The sequence below is a fragment of the Eucalyptus grandis genome, chromosome 11 (assembly GCF_016545825.1).
Source record: "Eucalyptus grandis isolate ANBG69807.140 chromosome 11, ASM1654582v1, whole genome shotgun sequence".
NCBI lineage: Eukaryota > Viridiplantae > Streptophyta > Magnoliopsida > Myrtales > Myrtaceae > Eucalyptus > Eucalyptus grandis.
This window is the reverse complement of record NC_052622.1, coordinates 39523585-39536831: the sequence shown is the minus strand read 5'-3', so window position 1 is coordinate 39536831 and position 13247 is coordinate 39523585. Positions and strand designations below refer to the sequence as shown.

At 38.7% G+C, this 13247-nt stretch overlaps 2 protein-coding genes across 2 annotated transcripts; one reads left to right on the top strand and one right to left on the bottom strand.

The window, feature by feature from the left end:
• The first annotated feature begins 668 nt into the window (after positions 1-668).
• LOC104427835 (auxin-responsive protein SAUR32-like) lies at positions 669-1016 on the top strand. Its single transcript, XM_010040855.2, has one exon. The coding sequence runs from the start codon at positions 669-671 to the stop codon at positions 1014-1016; it is 348 nt and encodes a 115-aa protein (XP_010039157.2).
• Positions 1017-10938: 9922 nt separating this feature from the next.
• Positions 10939-12229, bottom strand: LOC104426342. The gene is made up of 2 exons (XM_010039353.3): positions 11751-12229; positions 10939-11429 (listed from the first exon to the last, which is right to left on the bottom strand). The coding sequence occupies exons 1-2, from the start codon at positions 12093-12095 to the stop codon at positions 11163-11165; spliced, it is 612 nt and encodes a 203-aa protein (XP_010037655.2). The 5' UTR covers positions 12096-12229; the 3' UTR covers positions 10939-11162.
• Between the last annotated feature and the right edge of the window lie 1018 nt (positions 12230-13247).

The window sequence follows — 13247 nt, the reverse complement described above, 5'->3', positions numbered from 1 at the left end:
AATTTGCTAATTAGGTCTTCTCGGTCAATTTTAACCAGAATTACTAACATAGATGCTGGTTATCCTATATGAAAATGCTGATGCCAACGTGAAAATTTTTGCAATTCTTTAAAAGAATTGAATTTATTTATTTATTTTTCTTTATTTTTTGGCTATTTTTTTTCTTTCACTTTGGCACTACCAACATAGTTGCTTCATCATATCCCAGATACAAGACTATACAATCCTCCTCTGACTCCCCAGCATTGCATGTTCAGTGAACTTGGACTTAGTAAAGTTGAAATCTGTTATGAGACAAATTCTTGAAAGAGTAAGTCCTACAACAATCTATAATTATTTGTGATTTGGTATCTAGAATAAATTGTTATTTTTATAATAGGTTAAAAATTGTCACGCAATCATTTCTCCCTGTGGTACTAAAGACCATGTTGGGAGACCAACAGCAACCTATCGAGAAACAGTAGACGTGACAGTTCCTAAGATACCTAGAAACACTTCCTCCCATGCATTCATCATCCGACAAGCTCCCTTCAACTGGCCTAGCCTGCTTCCTTATCTAAACCTCCCACTACCCTAGAAGTTTTATCACCCAAACCAGGAAGAAACAAAGATCATCGCTCTCTCCAATATTCGAGCAGATCCAAAACTTATACAGTGTGATCTCTAAGATGAGGGCAAGGCATGTAGTGAAGCGTTTGCAGAGGGAAGTTCTTTATCTTCTCAGGGTCATCGCCATTGGAAGAACCGACCACACTGCGAGGGAACCTGCTGGGAAAGAACGAGGGCATGTGAAGGACGGTTGCTTCTCTGTGGTCGCAACAGATGGCAACAGCAAGCCCAAGAAGTTCTCGGTTGCGCTTGAGTATTTGGCGCATCCTCCATTTGTGAAGTTGCTCGATGCAGCTGAAGCCGAGTTTGGTTTCAGTCAAAAGGGTGTGCTGTTGATTCCTTGCGAAGCCAGGGTTCTACAAAATATCTTGTCGTCATCAGCCATCGTTGGAATAAAGAAATGCTGAATGGGAAGTTTATAAGGCGAATTCGTGAGAGTTCTTATTCGTCTTCTTGTTATTTTCTATTATTCACTTTGAAAAGGACGAATTGGAACAGAAATAGTTAAAATTATGTACGTGGGTAGATATAGATCATATATTTGTGTGTAGTATAGTCCCGTCTGTCCTTCCAGTCATGTACTTCTCCTCATCTCCCTATCCACCCATTGTTGCTGTTGAAAAGGGGAAAAACCAGTGGAAAATTAAACACCCTCGCGAGATGGTGGAGAGAGATAATTCGGAACCTTGATGAAAAACCGTAGGGTGCCTGAAATCAACCTATACCATGCATCGTATAAGTACGTCCTGATAACAAAGTGAACTCACAAGAAGTTGACTGAGTAATTAAGATGATAGTTTAAATGCGATATATATTATGTTCAAATTGCCTTTCTACTCAGATTAATCTTAATGCTTTTCATTTGTCACTCTATAGATACAGCCTTAAAGCACGTGGACAGGAATTTGTGTGCCTCTATATTGACCAGTCGAGATTAAAAGATACCAAAAGGGAACCTCTCCTTATTTAGCCATACATAATAACAAAATATATGTTGGAGTACTGACTGAATTATCTAAAATTTTTAGCAAATATCATGTTAAAAATATGCTGATGATGCAAAGTAAATTGTATATCTAAGTGGTGGAAGAAAACATGGCTATTCGATTTATTTGTTTTTATTGCCATTATATAATTTAGGATTTGCTTAACTTTAGGAAGAAAAACTTACATTTAACATTTATTCCTTGAATGGGTGGCGCAAACCTAGCCGCCATAATATTGTTCTTCACTCAATTAGACGCCTCCGATGGTCGATGCCTTGAGGTCGGTATCTTCCTTCACCTTTGATGGCCATGAGGTTGCACAGGATAAATCCTCCTTCCAAAAATTTACCTTTGAAACCCTAACTGCACACCATACCCTAACACCATGCAAGCCGCCACTGCTGCAGCTGCTTCTGCCGGCAGCGTAAGCCTCCACTAGTTTCCAATAGCCAAGGCCACCCTTCTCTCTCTCTCTCTCTCTCTCTCTCTCTCTCTCTCTCTCTCTCTCTCTCTCTCTCTCAACTAAATTTCACAGAAAGAGAACGTCAAACCGACAACGAAGAGGATCCAGGGCTACGGGGTGGAAAGTAGAAGCGCAGACGCGTGGTGGTGGTGGAGATCAGTGGCGATGGGGAGGTGGTGGCAATTGCAGAGATGAGGTGGCAGTCGAGATCAAGGGAAATGGCAATCACCTGTAGCAGCGACAGCATTTGGTCAGCGAGCAGTGCTCTTGTCCTCAAAGGTGGCGACGACAAGCAACGACGGACAGGGAAGGTGGTTCAGCATAGTGCCTGGGGATGAAGAGAGAGAGAGAGAGAGAGAGAGAGAGGAGCGACGGCGAATAACAAAAAAATCAAAATAAATAAACACTCTAAAAAAATCCAATTTAGTTGATTGGAGTGACGAGTTCACGCAGCCATTTCACACGATGATAAATTTTAAGGCAAATTTTCGTTTGAGCTAATACCACCGAAATCTTAAATTGATATAGTTGTGCAATAGTTACTCCAAATTAATTTTTGTAATATAAAAGAATTTCAATACGGTCCACTCGTGCCACATTTATCGCACACTATTTTTTTTTTTTATGACCTTGAAACCCCCGTACAGCCGGTGAAGTACACCAGGGCCGGCGCTAGCCCAGGACCCACCACTAGAGCGTCACACTTAAGAATCTCTAACGGGGGCGGTGTTAACCTAGGACCCACCACTAGGGCGCCATACTTAAGAATCCCTAACAATAGGGCTGGGATTCAAACTCCCCCTCTCGGATGAGAGTGAAAGCGCAAAGCCAGCGCTGCCGCTGTGGACGGTGGTTATCGCACACTAATTTTTGTATCATAAAAAATCCTAAATTGATATACTAATATCACATTAGAATATTTACTTTTCTGTAATATTATTAGTTTTGGTAAAGGTAACATGTGTGTACCAGTTTTCTTCTTCCTCCTCTTTCAACTCTATATGCCAATAAACATTTAACAAATTATGAAGATAAAATACATATACTAAATTAAGTCTTGATAATTCAAAATGATGGGTCCCGAGAGATGTTCCACGTGGATCTCACTATCCCAGCATATAGAAAATGATGCGAATAATGCGATCGTGCCAAAATTTATTCATATTCTAAGGATTTATTTGTTTCGCTAAAAATAAATAATTTAGAAAATATATTTGTAAAAGAATAGTTGCTTAAACTAATTAATCGATGAAAAATGTTTTATTATTGACAACAAATTATATTTAAATATTTTTGTAGAAGATGATAATATTTTTATTCATTCATTTTTGTAAATCATATAAACAATTGTCTTTTTTCAATCTAAATAATTCAATTCGCGAGTTAAAAAAAAAAACCTAAGATAGAGCTGAATGGAATAACTGACACTTTGTCTTCCGGCCAAAACCACGGCCTTGACCATGCCTGGATTCGAGCAATTATTTTGTCGGTAACATGAAGAGCTCAATTCGAGCTTGAGACTGATCAGACTCGTCTCAAATGTTTGGTGCAATGATTTGATCAAAATGAATCTTATCCGATGAGCCAACCTTGAGACGGATATGCCTGAGCGCGGCTATAGTGACTTATCAGAGTTCAAGGACCCTCTCCAAATTCATGCCAATCTTTGCAAGGCGACAAAAAAGATACCTTTTTTTTTTCTTTTTTTTTTTTTTTTCTTTTTGAGAAATGATGAGAGACATCATTGGTGATTGGTGATTAGTGACCTTATCATATCTCTTGCTGAAATTAGTAGTCGCTGCTCCATTTAGGTTCGAACTTTAACCAGCGATTAGAGTGTACTATTCCATCTGTGGTTAATTACCTCTGTCTCACACATTTTAGAGATGCCGCACGTAACTGCAATGGTTTAATTGGAGACTCTAAACCAAAACCTTGTCAGTAATCAGGCTCTAGATGTCCATTGTATGTCGGCTCATCGAGTTTAGTGCGCAATATGTGACTTTTTTTTTTTGTCAGTCCTATTCTATTCCTTCTCTACACTCACTTTCAGACTTTTACCCTACCTCTTGCAGGGCGTGAGAGTCGAAACCCACTCCTGAAACTTACGCGTCCCCACCCCATCCCCCCGAGAAGGTGAAGGTGGGGATTTGGACCCCTCACCTCCCCCTCTCAAGTTTTTAAGAACTTGTCATAAATCTCAATAACTTACTATCTAATTTAGAGAGAGAATTGAAGCTCCCACATTTGGATTTTCCATAGAAATTCTCAGGCAAAACAAAGCATTAGGTAGTCGAAGTATGATGTTTTGTGCTATGTAATTAAGTCCATCCACGATTGAGTCAGTGGCGTGGGATGGTTCCTCAACATCACGAACACAAAACTGAATGTCAATTGATTCAACTCTTGATTACAATCATCTTATTCTCTCTCTCTTTTTGTCAAAAGAAATTTCCATTCAATATCAAAATTCAAGGGACAACATAATGAGCCCTGATGTTGAAGAAGCTATAGTGAATGACAAGATATGGAGACAACATAAATACATTGAAGAAGTTTAAATCCGACATCTATGGGAGTGAGCCTTTTAGATAATACGAAGCGCCAAACTTGTTAACTAAAACACGTCAAACGAGCATAAATTCGACACTAAAACTACTGTGAACATGTTTGATACTAAAGGTGGAGTACTTATCCATTAAAACGTCAAAAGTTAGAATTAGATTGGAGGTAAAAGCTCCTAAATATAAGATCCAGAGAGCAAAACTTCCAAATCTAAAATTAAATCGGGAGAGTAAGGAAAGGAATAAAAAGAAGAGCAACTAGGAGAAGAAAAAAAGATTTGGGTCAGATTTTTTCCCTTCAGAAGTGGAAGAGACAAAGAAAAGTTCAGAGAGCAGAGAGAGGAAGAGAAGGGTTTGAGAGATTACAATCATCTTATTCACAAGGCTCGTGAATGTTTGTTTCGGAATGCTTCTGAAGCAATCAGTTTCATGGTACGGTTTCCTTGGAAACGAGGGCTGCGTTATACCATGATTCATGATATGGTATTTCTCTCCCAACACAGGTAATCATGACTAATTATGAGACACATTTGGTTTTGAAGATATGACTTGAAAAAACGATTTTATCGTCTACTAGAGTATGTATCACTATCACCCAGGTTTTTGGGTTTCAATTATTTTACTTGAATACGAAGTATAGACTACCGATAAGAACGAAAACCAGAAAATAATTGCTTGTTTCATAATGCTTTAAAATACGTTATCTAACTTAGATGGGCTTGTAGGGAAAAGGCCTATGAATTGTTCCACAGGTAAATGACCCACGTCCAACTATTCCGAGTATTCTTTTTATAGAACAAACCGAATCATTACAAATGGTATTAGAGTAAGTTCTCTATTAGTTGCATTTGGTTATCACTTTGCCAAATGCCTTGCAAATTTGAGAGCCTTGGAGATATACATTACATTTCCAAAGTTCTTTAGCCTAAAGTAGGTCCGTAAAAGTTTTTGATTGTAACATTTTACGAAATGTTAATATTTTTTTTTTTTCTAATTTTGTCTTCATTAAACTTATGAATTTTGAAAATGCCCTCATCATTTTCCATCTTGCGCGATGTCACGGGTGATGCTAGATTTGATTGCCAATGAGCAAGATATAGTGTCGGCAACCCATCGCCAGGTTTCACAACCTCAAGTGAGGATAGCTTGAGGTTACCCGACCATGTTTCCTATTCAAGAATTAATAAATGATCTCAACATTTTTTTTAATTGATTTTTATATTGATTCACGTTTCAAGAAGGGCATTATTGATATCGTACCACAAAACATCACTGTGGTTTCGTGTGCGATCCGTGTCTATCTATTGGCACTTGCTTGTCCTTTACTGGGACTTTGAGGAGATTGTAGTGGTTTTGGCGACTAGCGGCAGACTTGATAGTTTTCATCGTCTTGCCACCGATGGGGACCTGGACCATTTGTGTGTAGTGTTCGTGATGTGCGATTAAATATAAAGCTACAATGCTTTCGATCGGTCAATGATTCCGTGCAAACGTGTGGGTCAAGGAAGGGGGTCACACTTTTCCTTCTTCCTACAGTTATATCATCTCTATCTTGCCAGGGTTTGTTTTTGACATACGGTGTATGTTCGATGAGTTTCCAGATATCAGATATACTTCTTCATTTTCTCTTTTGTAAGAATCATTTCAAAGAAGCCATATGTCTCAACTCCTGCTTGGATATTCTATGCACATGAAGTTCGTTCTTAACCAAGTGGAATAACTTTAGTTAAATCTTCTAGTTTTCTTTATGCACCCTAAAGAAAATTTTGTCTTACTACATGAAAAAATTAGAAACTTTCAGTATTTTGAACCACCATAAATTGATCTTAGTAGTTCTTGCATTTATAAATATGATGATGCAGTCAAAGTCTCATGTCAGACAACTAAGAAGATATATTGGGATTATAATGGGTTGTGTTCCCTATCGCGACATTCCCGCACAAGGGAAGACGAGTTTAGGAATAATGTCAAAGGTGGACCAATAGGTCCTCAATTGGCACAGGGTTTCCAAAATCCTTGTCTCGCAAGACGTTTGAGATTTTTGTTTTAGTTTTGATTAATCATAAAAGAATTCTCTTTGAAAGAGTCGCCACTAACTTTTTTTGTTGGCTATGAACCAAGAGATATTGGAGGTATCTTACTTCCTATGCAACCAAAGATCTAGGTACAAAGATTTGATTACACTAGTCATTCAACTAATATCCTTTTAGTACCCAAATTTGATTAGTTCACAACCGAGTGTCACATGTGATCTTTTATCCAATTATGAATTTTAAAGTTCTTGTCCACAAAGTATCCAAGCGATGTTAATATGCTTATGATGATTCTAAGATGTAACCTAACCATAAGCAATATAAAAGAATCACAACAAATTCGGCAGGAACGTTAAGACAAGAATGAGTAAAAGATTAAGTGCAATAAACCAAACTAATACGAATCAGTCAAAAATAATATATAGCCTTATTTTTTTCCCTCAACAGCAACCCCACGAGCTAAATTCAAAATGAGTCTAATTCCTTGTCTAAAAGATTAAAACCTAAACTAAATCAAAGGTAAACCAAACTATATGTAAACTAACTAAATAAAGCTAAACTAAATTTAGTGCTAAAACTTAGCGACCTAATCAAGTTCTCTCTGTTTCTAACCATTTTTCAATTTTTTTTCGAATTTTTCAATTTTTTTATTTTTATTATTTCTGGAAAGTGAAGACTCGGGCCGGGCCCTTGGGCCTGATCCGAATATGGACTGTAACTCGGGTTCCCGGGTCTGGGCCACTGCAGATTTGGGTCATGCACATGGTTGGGCTTTTATATCAAGCCCCCTTTTTTAAAACAAAGTAAGCCATAAACTAGCACACCATGCTAAGCCCAGCCTATTGATAACCAAATGCCCCCTTCAAAACAAATCAGGCCCCCTCTGCCAAATTATACCCAATCCATCAAGATTCACTTAAGCCCGGATTCCCTAAAAAAAACAAAACTAGCCCGTATTATTAAGATAAACCCATCTCCTTATCTTTTTCCTTCTCCTTTTGCGATTTGTTCTTGGTTTTTCATTTTCATTTTCTTTTTCTGGGCACCTATATTTCCCTTCTCCAGTGTTTGTCATCTCAAGAATCTACTAAACTTATTCATGTATTCTAATCAAATGCAACTCACTGACCATGTCTTAGAATACTGTGCAAAAAATGCACAACCCGTTATTCAGATGATATCTTAATGGGATCGTCTAAAGATGAAGAGTACACTACCATCAATGGTGAACAAGGTATTGGGCATAGAGGTATTTACAAGCTGGAGGTATCTAATTAGAAGGTGAACAATCCTAGAATAGAGAATACAGTAAAATTTGGAAAGTACCCTGAATAGGTAAACAGTGAAGGAGAGTCACGATTGTCAATATGCTTGGAAAGACCATAGGATAGAAGTTAGAGTGAAGTTGAATAACAGCATAAAGTCTGATATAACCAAAGAACCGAATATAATTGGGAAGCCGGTTACAACCATAGCTAGATATCAACACTAAGTGGATATCAATAAGGTATTGTGAAAGCTGGATATAGGCAGAATACCCTATTTATATAATCATTTTTCTATCAGCAAAAATTTTCCTATGAATACATTTGAATGATTGAAAAGAATGAATTCTTTTCTGTTTAAAAAGTGGGATTTTTCATGTTACATTTTGGAAATTAAACTAGTAGGTGATGTATTTGCCGCCGCCCCCGCCCAACGTGCTCGTTGTAGATCTGCCCATGTGGATAACTTATTGAACTATGTTCTTCAGTTAACATACGGAAAATATCCCGATTTTTTTTTCTCATTCTTGAGTTTGTTGAGACAACCTCCCATCTTTTTGTTGACATTAAGAGCTAAAGCGGTCTGAGACGAAGTAGATTGCAGTGAAAAATGTCGCCCAAGCCAATCGCAAATCTTAATGTCCTTTTTGAGGCATGGTTTTTCTTTTTCTCCCAAGCTTTTCTGCTTTATGCTAGAAACGATTAAATTATACTTGTGGTTTCGCTCCCACAAGTTCCCCAAGCGCAAAAGAAATGTTGCCAACAATGTGATCGTGTCAAAGTTTGTTCATCTACTTGGATTGGACTTGAGTGCATGAGCACGCTTCATCTTCCAGCTAAAATCACGGCCATGGACCATGAGCTTGATTCGAGCTCGAGATTGATTGGACTAAAGATCAAACGATCGGTGCAATAATGGATCGCATGGATCTAATTTAAGCCAACCTTGAAATGGATATGCCTGGACTTCTTGTTCTTAGTGGAATTATCGTCTCGGGCGCTAGTAATGGTAATTGCCACGATGTTTGTGTTCGAACTTCAACCGATGATTAGAGTGCACTTTCACCATCTATGGTTGTAAATGCCTTTGACGCATACCAGGGACGGTGTAACACTGTAGTCGTCTCTAAATCCTTCCGTCGCATTAGTTGAAGTCGCTGCTAAAGCTCCTAGTAATCCACCGTAAAGGTAAAATTTCTGGTAATAAGAAAAAAAAATGACTTAACTAAAGGCAAATCTTGAGTCATGTTGCAATGGCGATTTGCAATTGTTTGTTAAGACAAAATATTTTCTTTGAGTATTCTACTGGCATGAATTAGTATTAATTTATTTATTACAGTCGCTCTCTTGACATCACCAGTATCACGGCGAACAAGTAGCTCGTTACAGGTAAGCAACCGATTAGGGTTACCATATTCAATAGTTGGTACCAAAGGAAATATTTGGTTGGTTCACCAACTTTGCATAATGCCCGACCATAATCAGAAATGAGCTCATTGACGTGAATCTTAAAAAATCCATGGAGTGAGGAAGACCGGTTCATAAACCGGAGGTTGTAAAGAGATATTTCTGAATGTAAAAGAAGGAAAATGGCATTGAGACCGAATGTGAGGAAGGTATTTGATTTTCTTTCTCCCTTTCTCAAGGGAGAAAATAAATTAGAAGGGCAACAGCGCAAACAGAGATGTTACTTGTCTCTTTGCTCACGAAGCCATCTTTACCTGATCGCCTCTCCTGAAAGCATTTGAAAAAATGCGGAGGCGAACACAAGCAAGCCCCACACTATCCCAAAGTGGAAAAGCGAGCAGGGATTGAACCTCTGTCTAGACGGTAGAGAACCATCTTACCGACCACAATAAGCTATTCAAGAACATAATTTATGGCCAAGCTATGGCCTGTATCACATTATAAAGAGATTCAATTAGAATGTATGCGGGAGCCTGTCTCTGGGAAACATATTAGACGTGAGGAAATCCGCAATGTAACTATCCAAATTAGTTGTTTGCATTTTGTACTAATATGCAGCAAAATAGTTCTACTACTAAATCATTTTGTTGGGGAATATGGACCAAACCATTCGCTCGGTTTCGCAAGTCAAGCACATTGTCATCACTAGTCAGAATTAAGAAAATAGAAGATAAAAGCCAAAAAATATGTTCTTTCTTGTCTCTGAAACAATAAACTTGAATATAAAAGGTTCTCTGAAAACCAATGCATAATAGAGTCCCCACCTGAAAGAGGGTGTATCCTCCAAACCAAAAAGAAAAGGAGGAACGTTTGTATCCACAGCCAATTAATGGAGTAGACCAGACCAAAGTTGATCAGAGCCCAGTAACGTGTGAACCTTATACACATCAATTGCTAAAATGAATGTGATTCTTACAGTAAGATGCAAAGGAAAAAAAAGAAGAAAAAAACAGGAAACTGTAGCGTGCATCAAACAGTCCTCCAGAAAATCATCCCATTAAACTTTCTAAAAACATGGAAAGACACTGCATCTTTGGAAAAGATAATCCAGCATCCATAAAGATTCAAGAGTGTTGAAGGGAATGTTTTCGAGATGAGCAGATTGCTGAATTAGGTCCATTTAGGCCTTACGAATACAGAGAATGGCTACCCTATAAGTTACGTAAAATTCAGATCTATCCTAAGACATTGCTCCTTACTGCTATCACCAACAAAGAGAAGAAAACACATCACCAAGTTTCTCGGATTGATAGTCCCGGTCATGTCAGAGTTGTAGTTACTCTAGCACAATAAGACTTACATGGTGCTTCAAAAGCATCACCTTAACCATCTTAACCATCAAACTGACACTTACTTGACATCTCACGCATTACATTACAATTCAAGCCACTGATAAAAATTAAAATTAAAAGGGTAATCTTGAGAATCAGTGATTATAAAATCAGACTTAAAATTAGCAGGAGGGCACTTGTGTCGGTATAAGAATTGAATCGATTTCCTTTTGCGGCCAAACCAGCAGAAAAAAACCGGCATTCTCTTGCACATCATGACTGAGGTAAGGTAACCATTTATTCCCACAATGTTGAGAAAACTACGAAAATGATGCTTACAACGCTTGATGTGAAAAAATTGCCATAATCAAGCAGCGTAAGAAATATTCTCACAAATCCTCAATTAGATGCAAAGGGTAATAGTGTTACTACAGGAACAAAAGTAGGTATTGCTACATGGTAAGTAAGATATTGGCGGCAACTCACTGTCTCTACACAAATCGATCAAACAGTTGGTCTGCGCTCGAATCCAGTGCCCGGATCATCAGTCGTAGGGAAAACCTCCAGGCCAGTGACCACCGCGTCGGGCGGCCCCCGCCGACACCGCTGCTGCATCTCTTCTACCAGCTCGGCTTTGCCAGAGAAGAGGGCTTCGACGGAGCCGTCCCTACGGTTCCTAACCCAACCTTTCAAACCCAGTTGGGTCGCATTCTCGATGGTCCAGTTCCTATAGAAAACGCCCTGCACTCTGCCCTTTATCACAGTCCTCACCTGCAGACCCCAAAACTCAATTAAACCCTCTCTCCCAATCCTACAACAGACTATCAGACTCGCTATGTGAACGGTGAATTCTCTTCAACGTGCAAAACCACAAGGACCCCCGTATCGAAACCATCAATAATTTGAAAGTGGGTGTAGCAAATTGCGAGACCACGAAAAAAAAAAAAAAAAAAAACCCATCTCGAAAAGCTTCAAAAGGTAAGAACTTGGAGCCGATAAATCACTTCGAGAGTGGCAATTCACAGCATCAACATCAATTCAAACAGACCCACAAGCACACAAAGCGGACAGAGAGTGAAGGAAAGCGCGCACCGTCTTGGAGGGGGAGGAATCGGAGGTGGGCTGCGGAGGCGGAGGGGGGGTCATCGAATGACGAGGACGAAGTTGGAGCAGACGAGGAAGAGGAGGAGGAGGATGAAGAACTTGAAGGCGAAGCGGAAGAGGAGGAAGAGGACGAGGAGGCCCACGGCCAGGGAGATCGGGGAATCTGAGAAGAAGAGGAGGACCATGTCTATAGGCTCTCCATGTATCGGGGTGGGGGCGGCGGTCGCGGCCACGACAGCGGCGGAGGAAGAATCGGATGCTGCGTCGGTGGAGCAGGGGCCTGAGGCTGGCGATGGCGATGGCGATGGGTTCGATGGAAGCCGCTGAAGCCATGCGATTCGAACAGGTGTTTGACTTATATAATGCGTGATCGATGGGATATCGGGTGATCAGGAAGATTTGGGAAATTTCTTGGTTTCCTTTTTTTTTTTTTTAAGCTCTACGCGTTGTGGTGTGGACTTCTTCTAGTGGTTTGCAGTTCACACACTGGCTGGAGTGGGAAAAGGGAAGGAGTGAAGATGACGCGAAAGGGGCGAGAGAGTTTCTTCCTGTGCACAACTGGACAAAAAATAATATTCTTGTTTTTTTTTTTTTTTTTTTTTTTTTGCAAAAGGGGTTTCTATTTTCCCATTATTCCCATCCGTCCGTGAGCCAAAAAAAAAAAAAAAAAAGAGGAAAAAGGGGAAGTAATATTCCGTTCCCTTCTTTGTCTAGAGATTATTGGATGCACATTTTAGATTCTTTTATTTATTTATTTTTGGTCGATTTGAGGGTATGTAAAGTTACTATACATGTGAACTGGTCTACCTTATTATATCTTTCTTTGGATGGCCTCTCAAACTTGGGCAATTGATTCACGAGTTGATAAGGGTACGCATGATGACTATCTTATTTGTTCCATAACTATTTTTTTATTCCAGACTTATTTCTAAAACAAAAAATATGTTTGGTAATGAAATTTCAATTTTTATTTTATTTTTTGAATGAATTTTTTGTCTGTAAATAGGTTTTGAATAAAAATGAAAACTTTTCTATTTTTTTAACATAAATGAGAATTAAAAACTCTTATCATCACTCGTTCTCTCTACTAGTTGGCCACCCACCTACCGCCAGTTATTTGTTGCCATTCACTTCTCGCCATCTGCTACCAACGGTCATTAGTCACCGTTGGCTGCCGCAAATTGCTGCCAGTACTTAGAATAAAGAAATTTTATATCATTATCAAATGAAACTTTATTTTAGAAACATAAATTTTACGTCGTTATTAAACACATATTTTTGCTTAGAAATTTATTTATAAATAAAAATAGAAAAGTCTATTTTCCTTTTAGGAATCAATTTATAGCCATAATGTTTATCATTCACGTCCTAAGAGTCTAGTTTAAATTTGGGACTAGTTTTTTTAGGGCCTGCATGGTAATATTTCTATTATTTGATTTTTTTGTTCATTTGTTTCTCGGAATAAAAAAGAATAAAAATACATTC